A 17,122-nucleotide genomic window follows, 5' to 3' on the forward strand; every position below is an offset into this window, starting at 1 on the left:
CTAGGATAAAAAAAAAATATTTAATTTCAGTTTTTAATTTGTAACACACATATGTGTTTACCGTTTCCTCAGTGCTGGACGGCGGTTGGACGGCCGGAGTGGGGGCAGATGGAGGTGGCTGCTGTGGTTGTTGTGGGGGCTGCTGTGGCAGCTGCTGTGGTTGTTGCTGCTGTTGTGCAGTTTGTTTGCGTCGGGCGGTGCGTGCAGGAGCCGTGGGCGGAGCTGGACTCGAAGGGGCCACTGTAGCTATCTGGGGGGCGGGGCTAGCCACTGCTGGAGCTCCGCCTCCTGCTGCTGCTGAAACAGGGACCGGCTGAACAGGCTGACAGACAGGCTGATAGAACAAAAGACAGACAGACAAACAAGCAAAAGAAGCAGTCAGCAATTTTAGATTTTCACTCACAGGGTGAGCACACCTATAGACACACACACACACACACATTCAGGAACAGCTCACCTGTTTGGGCTGGGTGGGGGCAGGTTGTGGTTGTGCGAGTTGAGATTGCAGTGCAGCGGCCGGCTGAGCCAAATTTACAGCTAGAGAGAGAAAAAGAGCTTAGTCAAACGTTTAAAGGGTTGCGGGATGTGTGTGTGACAGGTAAGGGCATTTTAGAAGGGGTGTGTGGCAGGTGGAGGTGATTTTAAAGGTTTGTGACAGGTGGGGATGATGTAGGAGGTGTGTGTGTGTGGCAGGTGAGGGCGATGTGGCAGGTGAGCGTGATATGGCAGGTGAGCATGATATGACAAGTGATTGTGATATGGAAGGTGAGGGCGATGTGGCAGGTGTGTGTGCAATAGTGAGGACGATTGGCAGGTAAGTGCATTGTGACAGACGAGGGCGATGTGGCAGGTGAGGGCAATATGGCAGGTGTGTGTGTTACAGGTGAGGATGATGGGGCAGATGAGTGTAGGAGAGAGCAATGTGCAGGTAAGTGCGATGCAGCAGGTGTGTGTGGAAGGAGAGGGCAATGTGGCAGGTGAGGGCGATGTGGCAGTTGTGTGTGTGGCAGGTGAGAGCGATGTGGCAGTTGTGTGTATGGCAGGTGAGGGCGATGTGGCAGGTGCGTGTGTTGGTACCTATGGACTGCGCAGCACTCTGGGCCGGCAGGTTGGCTCTCCTGCGGGGCGTTAGGGCAGCAGGTTGTATAGGCAGGACGCCCCCTATAGGCTGTGGCTGGGCCTGTCCGGCTTTGGGCCGCTGCCGGGGGGTGATGGAGGTCTCAGTGGTGGGGATGGGGTCTGTAAGTCTGTAGAGAATTCACAGTTAGTACAACAGTCTTACAGTCCATATCTGTAGAGCTGCCTTACCCAAGACCCCGGGTCATTTTAAATATTTGGCCTGCATCTAATTATTATTTTGATTTTAGAAACAAATGCAAATTCTGCTAAAGTCTATTAAAAAACAAACTATAATCACTGCTCCTCATTTCTGCTCTATTTGTTCCATAATCACATGTAAAGCTTGGATCAGATGACAACCATTTGGGATTCTATAACAGTATAAACTTTTAAAAATTCCTTTCATTTTAGAAGAAACAATTAACGTGTCTGAAACATTTGTCTCAAAATCTTTTTAACATATAGTACGAAGTTTGGACAATTATGTTTCTTCATTATTTTATTATTTTTTATATCCCCAGATAAGAGCACCTATATCCCCGGATAAGAGCACCTAAATAATACATATTATTTCATATTTTGGTTTGTTTAACACTTTTAAGTTACTGCATGATTCCTTATGTGTTTCTTCATAGTCTGGATGTAGCATTTTAAATGAAAATTTTCCATTAACGGGTCAGTATAGTATTTGAACAGGCTTAATCCCTGTACAGGTAATCGAGCCATAAATCAAGTGTTTATGGGTGCAAGAAATTATACTGATATTGAATCATGATGTTTTGTTTTACTTTGTTTTAGAAGCTGGGAGCCGTACCTGGCCTTGGTCTGTGTTTGGCTCTTCTTGGCTGCCGCCTCGCTCGCTCTCACCGGCTCAGGAAGCTTATTAGGGAGTGGGGAATTCTGGGAATCATGGAAACACAGACATTTCAGGGGCGGATTACAATGAATCAGAAAACTGCAGATCAGCAAAGCAGCACATCTACCAATGCCAGAGTACTGGAGAAAAGCTGGAAAAAGCTGGAGAAGATAGCAATCACTTTAATCATATTAGAAACTCATACAGAACCCGAACGACCAGAACCAGCAGGATTAGACTGACCTTCACATTCTGGACCGGACAGTCGCGTCTGGCCAGCCTGAAAGCAAAGTGGGACACTTGATAGATATCCGGCCTTTTATCAGGATCCGGCTCCAACATATAGCCTAATACACCACCACCACCATCCGCACACAGACATACACACAGAAACAGACAGACAGACAGACGGAGAGAGAGAGCACCAAGGAGAAGAGATGAAAGGAAGAAAATCAGGGATACAAAAAAAATAAATCCGCAAAACCCAGAAGCAGATAATGATCTGATTCAGTCTGATTAAAATGATTCAGTTAAAGACTTATTTATACATGATTCAATTTGATTCATTTGTTTTGATTCGTAGTTACACAGACACTCTTTTTAATGAAAAATTGTAACTTAATTAAAGCAGCACTGTGTGAGAATTTTCATGTTTGGCTCACCCTACTGCCCAAGAGTGTAATTTCCTTTAACTCCACCGCAGTAAATACAAATATATAGAAATCTATGAGCTCTGACATCTGTTCTGAGGAAACAGAAAAGAACTGAGCAGAAGTTTCTGGTTGGGACTCACGGATCAGGCAGTGCATGTCGTGAGAGTAGCGCGAGTTGTCCGGGATGGTAAAGTTTCCGTCGCAGATTGCCACCTGACTCTCTCCGAACGGCAGCGAGAAATAACACAGCTTATACAGCAGACAGCCCAGAGCCTGTGACACAAACACACAATCAGTAAGCATCAGGGGTATAAGACCTGTGTTTTCTGTTACCAAGATAGCAATACACCAGAACCACCATGCCTATCAGTATAGATACAATCAGAAGCACTGCTGCTATTTAAATGATGCAGGAGGAAGGAGTGAAAATAGGCTGTTGGTGGGTGTATGATTGCAATGAGCATCACGAGTTCATAGTGCTCATAGTGTGAAAACATTATCAGATTTCAGCAGCTATCTGATTAAGCAGTGCTGATGTAAACACCATATTCCCAGTCCTAACAACCTTAATAACAGAAGTTTATATTTCTTTATATGCAAAGAGGAGTTTTTGTGGAAATCAGCAACAGTAAGCCTTTGTTTAAGATTAATGGCCATCAGTTAGATCCGACATTTTAGGTGTTTGATCTTAATTTTAGGTAAAAAAAAAAGACAAAATGTTATTAGTATGGAGACTCTGCATTAAATAATCTAAACTTATATTTGCAAATTAGACTTTTATTATGAAACTCCTGGTTCCCTGGGCCACTACAATGTATGTGGAATTTTTTAAACAAATTATGATTAAAAAAAAAAGCAAAAAAAAAAAAAAAAAAAAGCCAAGCTAAAAACAAACACTGCCCATCATTTCTGTTTTGCATGTTTATCAGTAAAGAGACTGATGGCAATGACTTCCTCCTGTGCTGAACTTTGCAGGTTTAATTGGCGAGTTGCTAAGCAATGGTGAGTATATATATCATATAACATAAATAAACACGATTACTGAGCTACTAAACAGATTACTGAGGTGTCGCAAAATGTGTTGAACATTTCATTGTGAAAGGGATCGTTCTCCATGCAATAAATTACATATTATGTTTATTTTATATATTGATATTACTTTGTGCGGAGGCCAGACTGACAGGGATACTCTGCGGGGGAAGTGATTCATCTTCTCTCACTCTGTCTCCCCCACAATAATATATATATTATATCACATCACTACAGAAACTCTGATTTTCATGATTAACAGTTCAGCACGTTTACGAGAACTTCAATAATCTGATATTGATGTAGTGTACACAAATCACTCAATATATGGAGATAATACTGACCCAGATATCTGCTTTGGTGGTGATGATTTTCCCATTATACAGATTCACCATCTCTGGAGCTCGATAGGAGAGAGTGGTATACCTGCACGTGCCCACCCACACACACAGTACCAAATAATATTAATAATATGATACTATCTGGAAATTTTAACCCTAACATCATGCAGTAATTTACTCTTTGTACATACAGAGCATTTTTCCTAGTTTCATAAGAACATGGACACTCTAAAGTCTTTACACACATTTTTTTTTTTAAATCATCAAAAACTGCCTTGTGTACATATTGTTTAAGCAGATACTTGCTGATATATGACTGTGCTATTTTAAAATCCACTGATTTAAGCTCATTTTAAGGAGAGAAGAAGAACAGTAGAATGAAGGTGTGTGTACTTCTTTATCTCCTCCTCTACGATGGTCACGCCCTCACTCTGAGGATTCTGGAACTTCTTGGTGGCGCTGCCGAAATCACACAGAACATAGTGCCCTTTCTCATGCAGCAGGATATTCTCCACCTGAAACAGCACAACACACACACTTACAACCTCACATACTTACACACTTACAATCTCTCACACTTACACCTCACATGCTTACAACCTCACACGCTTACCTCACACACTTACAACCTCACATACTTACACACTTACAATCTCTCACACTTACACCTCACGTGCTTACAACCTCACACTCTTACCTCACACACTTACAACCTCACATACTTACACACTTACAATCTCTCACACTTACACCTCACATGCTTACAACCTCACAGGCTTTACAACCGTGCATGTTTACAACCTTACAACCTTACACACTTACAACCTGACACACTTAAACCCAGTGTTGGGCACGTTATTTTGAAAAAGTAATTAGTTATAGTTACTCGTTACTTCTCCAAAAAAGTAACTAATGAACGGAATTACTCCACTATAAAGGTAACTAGTTACCAGTAAAAGTAACTATTGTGTTACTTTTGTTATTCGCCCATAAAAAAAGAAAGAAAATCAATTATGTATTTACTACTATTATTAGAAAAATAACAAACGAAAATAAACCCAAAATGTTGACAAAAATCTAATCTAACAAATAAAAAAAAAATGAAATTCTCCACACAACCAAAGAAAATTACTAAGACTTGTAATACTGAAAAAAAAAAACGGAAAAAAACTGAAAAACGTGCCTGGGGATGAAATTAAACAAACCAAGCCACACTCAAAGGAAATGTGTATATAAACAAAACAAAAGAATAGACAAAAAAAACTATCTAATGACTGTTAAAATGGTATTAATAAAACAGTTTAACAACTGGATCAAACAGCTTTACCAAAAGAGAAACAGCAGAACCACAAAAACCGGAGCAGCTAAAAAGAGCTTAACATCCTTAAATCGGAACTTGGCCTGTCCACGGCAATCACTGAATTGATTAGAGCACGCAAATCGCCACAATTGTGCCTCACTTCACCACGCCAACCCACGTAAACCTACAGGCACAGCGGCCAGAAGCTCAAGTTCACCGGAAAGAGGAGGGGTTAGCCAGGGCAAGGCAAAGTAAAAAAAAAAAAAAAAAAAAAAAAAAAAAAAAAAAAGTTAATTGAGCGGCTAAAGTAACGTGCAGTAACGGGTGTCAGAAATGGTAACGGCGTTATAGCTACAGTCAGAGTAATTAGTTAGATTACTCGTTACTGAAAAAAAGTAATTTCAACGCCGTTACTCCCAACACTGCTTAAACCTCACAACACAATATGTGTGTGTGTGTGTGTGTGTTAGTGGGTGTGTACCTTTAAATCTCGGTGTATGATGGGTGTTTTGCATTGGTGAAGTTGAGCCACGGCTTCGCAGCTGTCGCAGAAGATCTGTAGAACCTCGGCCTCAGAGAACCCGGTCTGCAAACGCTGGTTCATCAGGTTTACCACCTGACCCCCTACACAAACACACACACACACACACACACACACACACATATATATATATATTAGCAGGGTAGCTCACAGAGTATTTTGGTTTGTTTAACACTTATTTGATTTCTTTTGTGTTTCTACATAGTCTGAATCACTTCACTATACATTTACTATGATTTATTTTAATTTTTTTAATAAAACATTGAATTCGAAAGTGTGTCCAAATTCTCACTGGTACTGTACATACTTTTAATCAAGTAAAGTTCAAAGTTCAGCTATTAAAATAAAACACAACAATATTTAAAGCAGGCCGAAGAGTTTACAGCAGTGTTAATGCAATGTAACTGTAGGAACATTAAAACAGTTTCTGATCAGTGATCAGAGAGAGCGAGTGAGCGAGTGTGTGTGAAGAGTAGGGGTGGGCAATATGGCCCTAAAATAATATCACGATAATTCATGGTATTTTCACGGTAACACGGAAATAATATTAATTTCAAGAAGACACTACTGCAACAAAATGAAAATGTAATTTTATTAATGCATATATGATATGATATGGCACACCACTATCTAAGATATTAAAAAATACAAGATTTGCATCAGATTTTAACAGAAGCCAATGATCCAGAATGTCATGACTAATAATAATGCACTCCAAATATCTTCGTATATCCAGGATTAAAGTAAAATAAATTATACTGGACAGATATAATATGTCTCTAGTAGATATATAATGGGAAATGAGAACAGTGTGAATTTTTATTTTGCTAAAAAAAGAAAAAGTAGTACCCTGATGTGATAAATAGGGATGGGTGATATGGCACAATATTTCAGGGTATAATATCGTTCATGATATTCAAATATGTTGGCTATATTATTACGTACGATACGATACGGCACACCCCTAGTGAAGAGCCTCAGAATCGTCTCGCTGCAGCAAAAATCTAAAATCTGGATGTAGATCTTTATTCTGCTCACAGCTGTAGAGCCCTCAGAGCATTCAAAACTGCAGCAGCTGAGGGTCCATTAACACTCAGCAGAGCCCGTTCAGCTCTTAAGATCCACTCTCAGTAATGATCCGCAGAGAGAGGCTCTGCTTTCTCCTCTCGGCTTTCTCTGTTTAATCCCCTTTACCTTTTGTCTCACTCTCGTCTCCATTAACATACAAGCCCCAGGTTATATACACTTTCACAACAGCCAGAACACGGCCCCAATCGCTTTAATGTTATGGAAATATCAGCAGCTAGAAGACATCAGAAAGATCACCACTGTACACTTTTCGCTTTCTGCTTTCACACCTTCTACCTCGTTTAGTCTGAACTAAAATAGCAGGTGTGAATACAATCTGTGAACCACGGATCAAAAATTTGGTACTACCCAAACAGGTGGTCTCAGTCTGGATGTGAAGTCTGCTCTGCTGTTCTAAGCACACGTTTCTGGACATTTCTGAAAACTCCCTCATATAAAGCTATTGCACTGAACAGCTATGAATACACCCTCTGATATCCAAGACACTGTTTTACCAGAGTTTTGAGAAGATTTAGGGTCTGAAACTTGTTCTTAAAATCAAATATCATAAATATACTGGTCAAATACATGCAGAGCTTTGTGTAACAAAAATAACCCATAAAGACAAGATATCTGTATTTATCTGTATCTGTAATATTCAGGTAACGTCACAGGTCTGGATGCAGCAGATGTTAGCTTGTCATAATCAGGGCATATTTATCAGTACTGTAAACAGATGATAATTTATAATTTAAGTAGTCACTGGTATCCTTAATTCAGCTTGTCTGAAACTGAAATTTCCTCACTTACTTCTGTTTCTTCAGTTTTACTGCTATAAATTTTCCAAAGATTATAAAAGCAAGTTATTCCTTAAACATGGCAGCACTGTGGTGACGATAAGTATATTAAACACACGTGACTGTTTATTTATTTATTCATTTATTTATTTATTTACTGGATCCCCATTAGCTTGGGCAGATGCCCCTGCTATTCTTCCTGGGGTCCTGCTAAAAATAATAATAATGATAATAATAATAATAACAATAACAACTACAACAGTAAAACACAATGCCTATAGCAATAACAATAAATAATTCTATCAAAGTTTTATCAAGTCCACCTACAAAGGCTTAAACAAGGAAAGAACACAACAAAGAAAAACACACCATATATAAAAAAATAGACAATGTCACACATAACGTAGAATAATACATGAATGCAAAAACTAAAAAATAGGAAACAATTATCTAAGACAATAAACCTTTCCCAAATACTTCTTTACACGTGTTTGAAGGTGATCTTAGAATTTGTTTCAGTTATAAAAGTTGGAATCTTGTTCCATGCAGTGATTGCTCTATATCGAACTGTACGTTGAAAGGAATTCGTATTAGCCCTGGGTACAACAAATTGCCCCGATCATGCTTTAAGAAATGCTTGGAACCAAATAAAATATTTTCAGTTTTAGATCAATTAAGGACCAGTTATTTTGTTTTACCCAACCCTCTATTTCTTCTAACACATTATTTAATGTCTCTGTCAGACCAACTAGTGTTTTTGCAGATGCATACATTGACACAGTTGTGTCGTCTGCAAACATTACAACGTTTGCATCATTTAGAGCTAAAGGAAGATCATTGGTAAAGCCTGTTATCCAATACTGTCAACACTCAATAGAGATAGAGAGACAATGAGAAATGCAGGTTACACCAGTGAAAGCAGTGGAAACACTGTGAAAGCACAGTGCATTGTTAACAGCTAGGATCCAGGGCTTTATCCATGGGATCTGCAGCACACACAAACCCTAACATCACTCCGAAATAACTGGTACCACGACTCACTGGACCATGACACATGTTGCAAGACCTCTTGGGTCCAATTAGCAACCTCACATGCCAAGGTGAGGTGGTGTGAGGTGCTGTGCCCAGTGTTGAGACTATAGATTAATATTAGACAGAACAACTCCAGCCAGACCCACAGAACCTTCAGTGATTCTTCAGTAAACATCATAAAGTCCCTTAGTCTCTTACTGCAGCACACAGCAGAACCTCAGCAGAGCCCCGGTTCCTCAGGAATGTGTTTTTCTGCTACTGTAAAACTGTCACAAGTTCTAAAGCTGCTGCAGTAAATTACTTCCACCCCGAGCTCTCCTGCTGCTGCTGCTGTTGTTGTTTTGTTGAACATGTGACCAGGTTCCGAACACACACTCTGAACACACTTCAAACACGCACTCTGTACACGCTAAATAACCATGAAATCCACATCAGTGTGTGGAAACTTCTGGAGAAGAAAAACAAGTCTGAGGTCAGAGTGTTAACAGAAGGGAGAGGAATTCCTGGATTCTGTTAAGGACAATATCTGCTAATAGGAACTGGCACAAATATATTTGTGTGTGTGTGGGTGTGTGGGGGGCTCAGGAGGAGTTGCATGCTTCATCCTGCTTTTAGGCACGCACTGAGGCTAATGAGAAATGTGTGGTGAGAGAAGCACGTGATACAGTGAAGAAACTGTTTATATTGAGGAGTTGGTGCCCTCTAGTGGTTTCGTCCTTCAGGTGCAGAAAAAACATAACATACAGTATATAACATTCTAAAAGCAACACCTCTTAATAAATAAACACTGAAGACTGTCTAACAGCCATTATTAACAGTAAAAATAAAAAAATATATAATACTTTGGGACAGACCACAAGTTTATCTATATTTTATACTACATATTTAATGCTCAAAAACGGAAGGATGGAAGGATCGATCAGTTATGTTTTGCTATAGGCCTTTTTTCTAAGGGATAATCTAAGGGATAAATAACTAACCCAGTTATTTTGGTCCAGACTTTCAAGCTTTTCAGTTTTGGCTTGAACCTAATTCCGTTTCCGCTTGATGCAGCGTGTCCCGTAGCAGTATGAACACAAACGTTCAGACTGGAAATTAATTTATTTACTGTAACAGTAAACTGTAGCAGGTACAGAGGTAGGTGGAGTCTTAATATATAAGTGGGTGGAATAATTGGCCTTACAAAATGGAGGAAATTGCACAGAATCAATCTATTACTACTGTAATAGTAGTAATTATTTGATTTTCATGTTGTTATAACTAGAAAGAGAGAAATTCAGACTTTACTTGCATTTAAATTTCAGGTAGGCCAACCTAAGAAACCATTGCTTTATCCTTGTACTCCAGACCAAAGCACCAGAGTTGAGTCCCATCAAAAGGGATCTACTGAATCATGTTTTTTCTAAATGGTTCAGTCTTTCAGACCAATTACAGGAAGCTGAGTCATTCTTTAAACAAACCAGAAGAAGAAGAATAGGTGTTGCACTGAAATCCATCTCCCCTCTGCATGCAGTGCGTCACGCAGCAGTATGAACACAAACGCATAGAGTGGGAATTATCAGGGACAGAGGTAGGGGGAGTCCTAATATAATAGTGGGTGGGGTAATAGGCCTCACAAAATAAGGAGCAAATTGGACAGAATCAATATATTACTGCTGTAATAGTAGTACAAGTTAAATGTTTATATTGTTGTGACTATAAAAAGAGAAATTCAGACATTACTTGCATTTAAATTTCAGTAGGGCCAACCTTGGAACCATCAGAAACGCAACAGACACGCCTACATTATACACAGAAAGTCGTGGTGTAAAGCTGTGAAGCAACTGACCTTTGCAGAAGTCCATGAGGATGAACACCTCCCACACGTCTCCTCCGCCCACCTGCGTCACACTGGAGTCTAGGAAACCCACGATGTTCTTATGGCCAGACAGGTCCCTCTGTGCACACACACATTACATATTATTAACATTATAATACGAATAATCATCTAATAATAAACTAAACATATACAAAACTATCTATTATACATTCAATATCAGAAAAAAAGGGGGGAAAATAAGCATTTGATATGCTTTTGCACGGTCTGTGATTTTTATCATAGGTACAGTTCAACTGTGAGAGAGACAATATAAAAATAAAATCTAGAAAATAAGTATTTGATACAATAGAATAGTTTGTGACTATGTTTGCACTCACTGCAACAGGGATTTAGGCCCATTTCTCCCTACAGATGTTCTCCAGATCTTTTAGGTTTCAGCTGTCGCTTGGTTTTAGCTCCCTCCAAAGATTTTCTATTGGGTTTGAGTCTGGAGATTGGCTTGTCTTCTCTTGAACCTTGATATGCTTTGTGTTTCAGGTCATTGTCATGCTGGAAGACTCATCTTCAATGCTGTATTCTGAACTTAGGGCATTAAAAGAGTTTATCCTGCTTTAGTTAGAGAGGTCCAGAGAAGACTTTCTACTTGATGTTGCTGTAAGGATTTGATTTCATTCAGCCTCAAGAGCCTTACTAAGATCAGGATGTTGGATGAACATCAGCCCGCATGCTTTTCCAAGTTCAGACAGAAGTGGCTCAAGTAGTTCTTGAAAGAGAAATTCTTTATAAAATGTTTTTTTGGGGTGATGGGTCTTTTAAACTGGTCTTCAGGTGTGTGAGAGCTCATGTGTGCGCGAGAGCTTAGATAAGAGAGAGTTCAGGTGAGAGAGAGCTCAGGAATGCACGAAAGCTCAGGAGACAGAGAACACACACTCACCATGATCTGGATCTCACGACGACACACCTGCAGGTCATATTCGTTATTCACGTACATCCTTTTCAGTGCACAGCGAACGCCCTGATTGGTCCTCACCAGGAACACAATAGCAAAACCACCTGCAGGAAACACACAGTAATAAAACAAAATACGCGTTTTAAATATTATTAATAACAACAATTCTTACTTACTAAATATAGCAACAAAAAATACTAGTTAGACCCCAAGATAGCTACTTTTGTCTGCACAATATACTGATTCTGAATCAATTTAGATAAACAATGTTGTCATTTTAAGACCTTTTTTGACACTATTATCATGACACAAGAATAGTGTTAAAAGAGAAATGCACTATTTTAAAGAGCATTCGATTTTAACTATTATAATATTCATATAATTCATATTAAATAAAAATGCTGTTTTACAAGAAAGTCAACAAACCAGCTCATTCTTGGGCTCTACTTGCTGAGATAAAAAAAAACAAATTCTGATGACAGCAAAGATAATTAAAGTTATATCCACATATCATGGGATAAGTAATATATTGCAAACAAACACGAGGAAAAAATATCTGTATAACTGTACGCACATTCCATTTTGTTGCCTTTTCAATTTTTATTGCTGAAAGCAATGTAGAAGTTACAAAATTGTAAACGGATATAAAAGTCATGCCTGATAACCTGATAAACCAGTGTTTCCAAAATGCAGCACACGTACAAACAGGTTATTTCTATGTACCACAGGCATGAAAATGAAATTAAACAGAAGATCCACCAAACAAACAATACAACCAATCACACGATCACCCACTGCCTATCCAAAAACACACTGTCACAAAACAAAATTAACATGATTCTGAGAAACAAGAAAACGATGAAAAAACAGCAGAAAATATAATTTATATGATCATACAGTGCACACTGAAAAAGTCAGAGAGATCTTCAGAATCACACACCCTCAATACACTGTACACACACCAAATACTCTCTGAAAATAATATCTATGCACCACACACAGCCTGAACAAAGCATGCACTTTATTTCTAAAAGTATCCTCCGCTAGCCTGCATTGCTGTGTTTGGTGATGTGAGGTTTGGATGGAGCTGCTCAGTCATAGAAACTCACCATTCAATGAGTCTCTCTATGCTCTACTGTTGTTCATCTAATCTGAAGCTACATGAAGTTTGGAGGTGTGTAGTGATGTAGTGGCTCTAGAAAGTTGGTTTCTCATTATGCACTGCTCCTCATGCTCCTCAACATCTGCTGACCCCTCTCTCTTATTTAACATTAACAGAGCACAGAGTCGCTGTCCTTCCCAGTCTCTTCCACTGTGTTATAATATCACTGATAGTTGGCTATGTATATCTATATAGTATATCTACCTATTTTAGATAGACAGACAGATAGCGAGGTACATACACAGACAGGCAGATGGATAAACAGACAGACAGATAGAAGACATTTTGCAATAGTATCCATCCTGAATGTACTATATAAACATTGTATACACACTGCATTCAGCACGCACACACAATATACACACACTCCATATGCATATTACAAAACTAATAATATAATAGAATGAGTGCAGTCCCTCAGAGCTGAATATTTACTCAGCAGCAGGCGAGGGATTTCAGAGAGAGGATTTAGGCCAAAGCTGTTCTGACCACTCGCCGGGGTCACGTGACACTTTACTCACACTTTATGATTCATAACAATACATCAGTGTACCAGTACAAAATACAAAACTCTCAATTCAGTACTCGTTTAATAGGGATGTCCCAATGTGACCCCGTGAATGGGGGTGGTTGGGCTGGCCCAGTCATATATATTAACACTGATTTATGAGTGACGAGTCAGGGTCAGTGGGGTTAACGTTAAAATACAGAGTTTCATTAAAGATGAAAGACTTTACTGTTTGCATTTAAGTCGTGTGAGGGTGTGTTCTAGCAGGGGATGCACCTAAACTAAAATTATTCAATCAAATAAGTCAAAATAATGATTTTTACAGAACATAACTCAAGATCAAGTCAAGATGCTATTCTAGACTTTTCACCTTAGGTTCAAATATCAAGACTTATCCAACCAGCATAGTGCCAAAGATCTGTATTCAAGTGTCCGTAGGCAATCCAGCTACAACATCTAAAACTCACTACTTTACAATTAAATTAAAATGGAAATATAAAAAAAATAATTTTAAAAAATCATGTTACTTTCTACAGGCCATTAGTAATCTCCACCTGAAGCAAGCATCCATCCTGATCTTCACAAAACAAGATTCCAAAGAGCAAACAAGCTTCTAAATACTAACTGGACAATCTCACTTTCAGAAATCATGGAGCTACTGCAGAATACTGCAATGTTGTGCTGAAATCAGACTCCATTTGGCAATATGCAAGTGCAATTCACAGCAGAATAAGTGTAACAGATTACGATGCTGGTGATTCTGTATCTACTGTAACTGTAGATTAACCCTTTTTTATGAACACAAATAAAAAATTTTAGAGGGGAATCTGTTACACAGGACAGACCAGGTTAGAGATGCATTCTGGCAGGGAGGAAGAAATCAGCACAACACCTGAAAAGGTGCTGAAATGACAACACATCAATGTCTGACACATGGACACATACAAACCAATCAGCAAACAATATCACAAAAAATGTTACACAATAAAAAATACACCATATTGTGATATATGTGTGGTTTTATTTACTGTATTTGCTTTTAATTGTTTGTTTGCATTTATATACATGATTTCTGTTGTTACATTACTTCATTTTTGTTCATTTTTTAATTTTGTTACATAATAAATATGTTACTATTATTTTTTTTTTAATATAAAACCAGTGTTTTGGTGACTGCTACTGTCTGTTTACAAAACAGACAAAAGTTTATAGATTTTTGGTTTCTACTGAATGTGTGAGACTGTTAAAATATACTTTGTTAAAGTATATTCTTGAAATAAACTTAAAAATTACTAATATTTTGTTATAGCAGAGAATACCTAAAATATTGTGATATTATTACCCTAAGGTGTCCACAGATTACACTTAACTTCTGTCCTACTCACCTTCTGCCAGCGTTTCCTCCACGGTCACCTGGTGCCGCCCCACTGTGAAATTACGTCCAATAAAGTTTCCCCCGGCGCTGCTCGATCCTCCAGACCCGCCAGCCCCTCCGGACCCGGGGCCCGAACTGACCAGCTCTCTACGGCAGTCGAAGAACTTCTTCATCGTGCAAATTAGGTTTGAAGAAAATTAACAAAAACAAAACAAAAACAGAACCCTGTTCTTGAATTTGTGTGGGGGTCTAAGCGTGTGTGTGTGCGTGTATATTGTTTGTTGTGTATGATGTGTGTATGTAAACAAATGACCTAAAGCCCCTGAGCTGAATCAGCAGGAGCTACAGCTGAATCATCAACCGCCACCAAGTGTTTAGGTTATATATCTGTGTATTTATACGTGTGTCCAGAAATCCCTCAAGACACAAGAGATGCAGAAGGTCACCGTGTTTCTCACCACTGCCATCCAACATCTGTCCAGCAGTAGCTAGATAGATAGGTTACATCCAGATGTTGTTAGCTAGCTAGCTAGTTAGCTTGATGTTGATGTTTTCTGGTGTTTCTTTTTTGCAGATAAGAGAGACACTAACCTACCTGCATTTTTATGAGCTTAAACATGTTTTTTGAGATGTCAGCAGCTGTGTTAAATAATCAGCATTAATTGTGATCAATTATTTTATTTAGATTTTGAGAAATAGATCTGTAAACTCGGCCTGTGCCAGTCATTCAAACAGCTGTTTATAAGCTAGCCAGTGCTAATTGTGTCTGGTGTAGCTAGCTATAATTTAAAACCGTGTATATATGTAGCTTATAAACGTTTACAGCCTTGTAATTATTAGTAAAAATGGTTACACTGATCTAATAATGTCTACAACTAATAAACTAGCAATACATGTATCTATACACTAAACTAGCTAATATATAATCTGCTAACGACCCCCAAATCTGTCAGCTAGGCTAACTAAAATAGCTAACCTACCTAGCAAGCTAACGGCTAGCCAAAGCGCAGTTTTGACAGGGCTCGCGAGCTACCTAACGCTAGTTAGCTTAGCTGCTAACTGCCTAGCTAACTAGTTAGCTTAGCTAACACCTAACGCTTTCTACCCCATCAAAATCACGCAAAATGACACGATTTGTACAACGACCGCCCCTCATAAACACACTACACTTCTAACAACGCCTTCACGCGCCTCTAAACTACGACATTTACCTCAGAGTTTCGCAAAAAACGACTTAAATATGCGATTTTAAAGCGATAAATCGCAGTTAGCGCTTTAGCTAGCTAGCCTCTGAAGCTACCCGCAGCCAACAGCCCTCACAGCGCGCTGCCCCACACAGCCGCTCTAAACCCGTAAAAAGTGCAGCGCGTATCCGCGCGAGTCCAGTGTACTGCGGCTCCTCAGCGCGGGCTGGGTCATGCAGCGGGCCGGGCTGGTTCTGGAGCTTGTGGTCGGGCTGATGCGCTGCGGCGGTTCTGAGAGAGGAGCCGGAGTCAGAGTCCGGCGGGGCGCTGGAGCAGCGCAGATCTACAGATCACACACATGCGCGGTGCAGCGCAGCGCAGCGTCTGTAGATTAGCGGAACCAAGCAGATGTGTGTGTGATGCGCATTAATGCAGTCCAGATGTTCGGCACAGCAACACAGCTGTACTGGGTTCGCGCAGAACCGGACAGTGGGTCTTAAAACAGAACTTAGAACCCATCATTACAGTATTTTTACATTTAGTTACTGATTTAGGGCCTGAAGAGACTTGGTGCATTTTTATTAGGTGAAAAAAGTGGCGAGCGCCACATACTAAGTGGTGAGGACCAGATACTAAGCACTACATATTAAGTGGTGAGCACCACATGCTAAGCACCACATACTCAGTTGTGAGCACCAGATACTAAGTGGTGAGCTCCACATACTAAGTATCATATAATAAGCGATGAGCACCACTTACTAAGTGGTGAGCACAAAAAAATAAAAACACGTAACTTTAGGGACTCCGTAAAAACACACTTTTTACTCTGTATTGTTTTATTTACCCATTAAAATTTAATGCTAAATGGATGGGTAAAAATGCCTTTTCGGTTCAATTTCCAATATGACTATTTAGACACACAGTTACACTGTAAAAAAACGTTTGACAAGATTTCCCCTGTAGATTTTATTTAGTATTTTTATATACACTATTTATTGAAACGTGTCATGTGTTTTTTGTTTACAAACAATGTTGTATAAGTAGAACTATAGTAAATAAGTATAGTACAGTAGTCAAATACAGTTTATAAAAGCATGGGCGGGGTAGTGGTGGGAAAAGTGGACCTTTTTTTGCTCACGTTCCTTGTGTACTGGCATGGCCCACTGACATTGAGAGTGTACAGGGCCCAGAATTTGCTGCTACGCCCCTGTATTACAGCAACTGTTTTCAGATTTCTAAATAGGCTTTCAGATAGTCTAAATCAGGTAAAAGTGGCTGTACTGAATGCACAACCTATTTGTAATTAGACTGTAACCAGAATGTAAAGTAGTCATTGGTGTGTGTTTGTGTCTGTTTTTTCTTACATTTAAAACATGTCATGTATAATAA

General features: G+C 39.2%; 1 protein-coding gene across 2 annotated transcripts in view; it reads right to left on the reverse strand.

Annotated features, from left to right (window-relative positions):
* Window positions 1-16,086, reverse strand: part of aak1b (AP2 associated kinase 1b) — a 35,430-nt gene extending 19,344 nt beyond the window's left edge. The window contains exons 1-12 of one of the 2 annotated variants that reach the window (XM_049468369.1): window positions 14,560-16,086; window positions 11,490-11,608; window positions 10,565-10,673; window positions 5,780-5,922; window positions 4,392-4,513; window positions 4,002-4,083; window positions 2,769-2,901; window positions 2,219-2,322; window positions 1,934-2,019; window positions 1,078-1,247; window positions 458-537; window positions 62-334 (exon numbers count right to left, since the gene is read on the reverse strand). In XM_049468369.1, the coding sequence (XP_049324326.1) occupies window positions 62-334; window positions 458-537; window positions 1,078-1,247; window positions 1,934-2,019; window positions 2,219-2,322; window positions 2,769-2,901; window positions 4,002-4,083; window positions 4,392-4,513; window positions 5,780-5,922; window positions 10,565-10,673; window positions 11,490-11,608; window positions 14,560-14,722 (1,584 nt within the window). In that variant the 5' untranslated portion in view covers window positions 14,723-16,086. The remainder of the gene's footprint in view (window positions 1-61; window positions 335-457; window positions 538-1,077; window positions 1,248-1,933; window positions 2,020-2,218; window positions 2,323-2,768; window positions 2,902-4,001; window positions 4,084-4,391; window positions 4,514-5,779; window positions 5,923-10,564; window positions 10,674-11,489; window positions 11,609-14,559) is intronic. The other variant, XM_049468370.1, reaches the window with a different exon arrangement.
* Window positions 16,087-17,122: the final 1,036 nt, after the last annotated feature.

This window comes from Astyanax mexicanus, chromosome 20 (genome assembly GCF_023375975.1).
Source record: "Astyanax mexicanus isolate ESR-SI-001 chromosome 20, AstMex3_surface, whole genome shotgun sequence".
Taxonomy (NCBI): Eukaryota; Metazoa; Chordata; class Actinopteri; order Characiformes; family Acestrorhamphidae; genus Astyanax; species Astyanax mexicanus.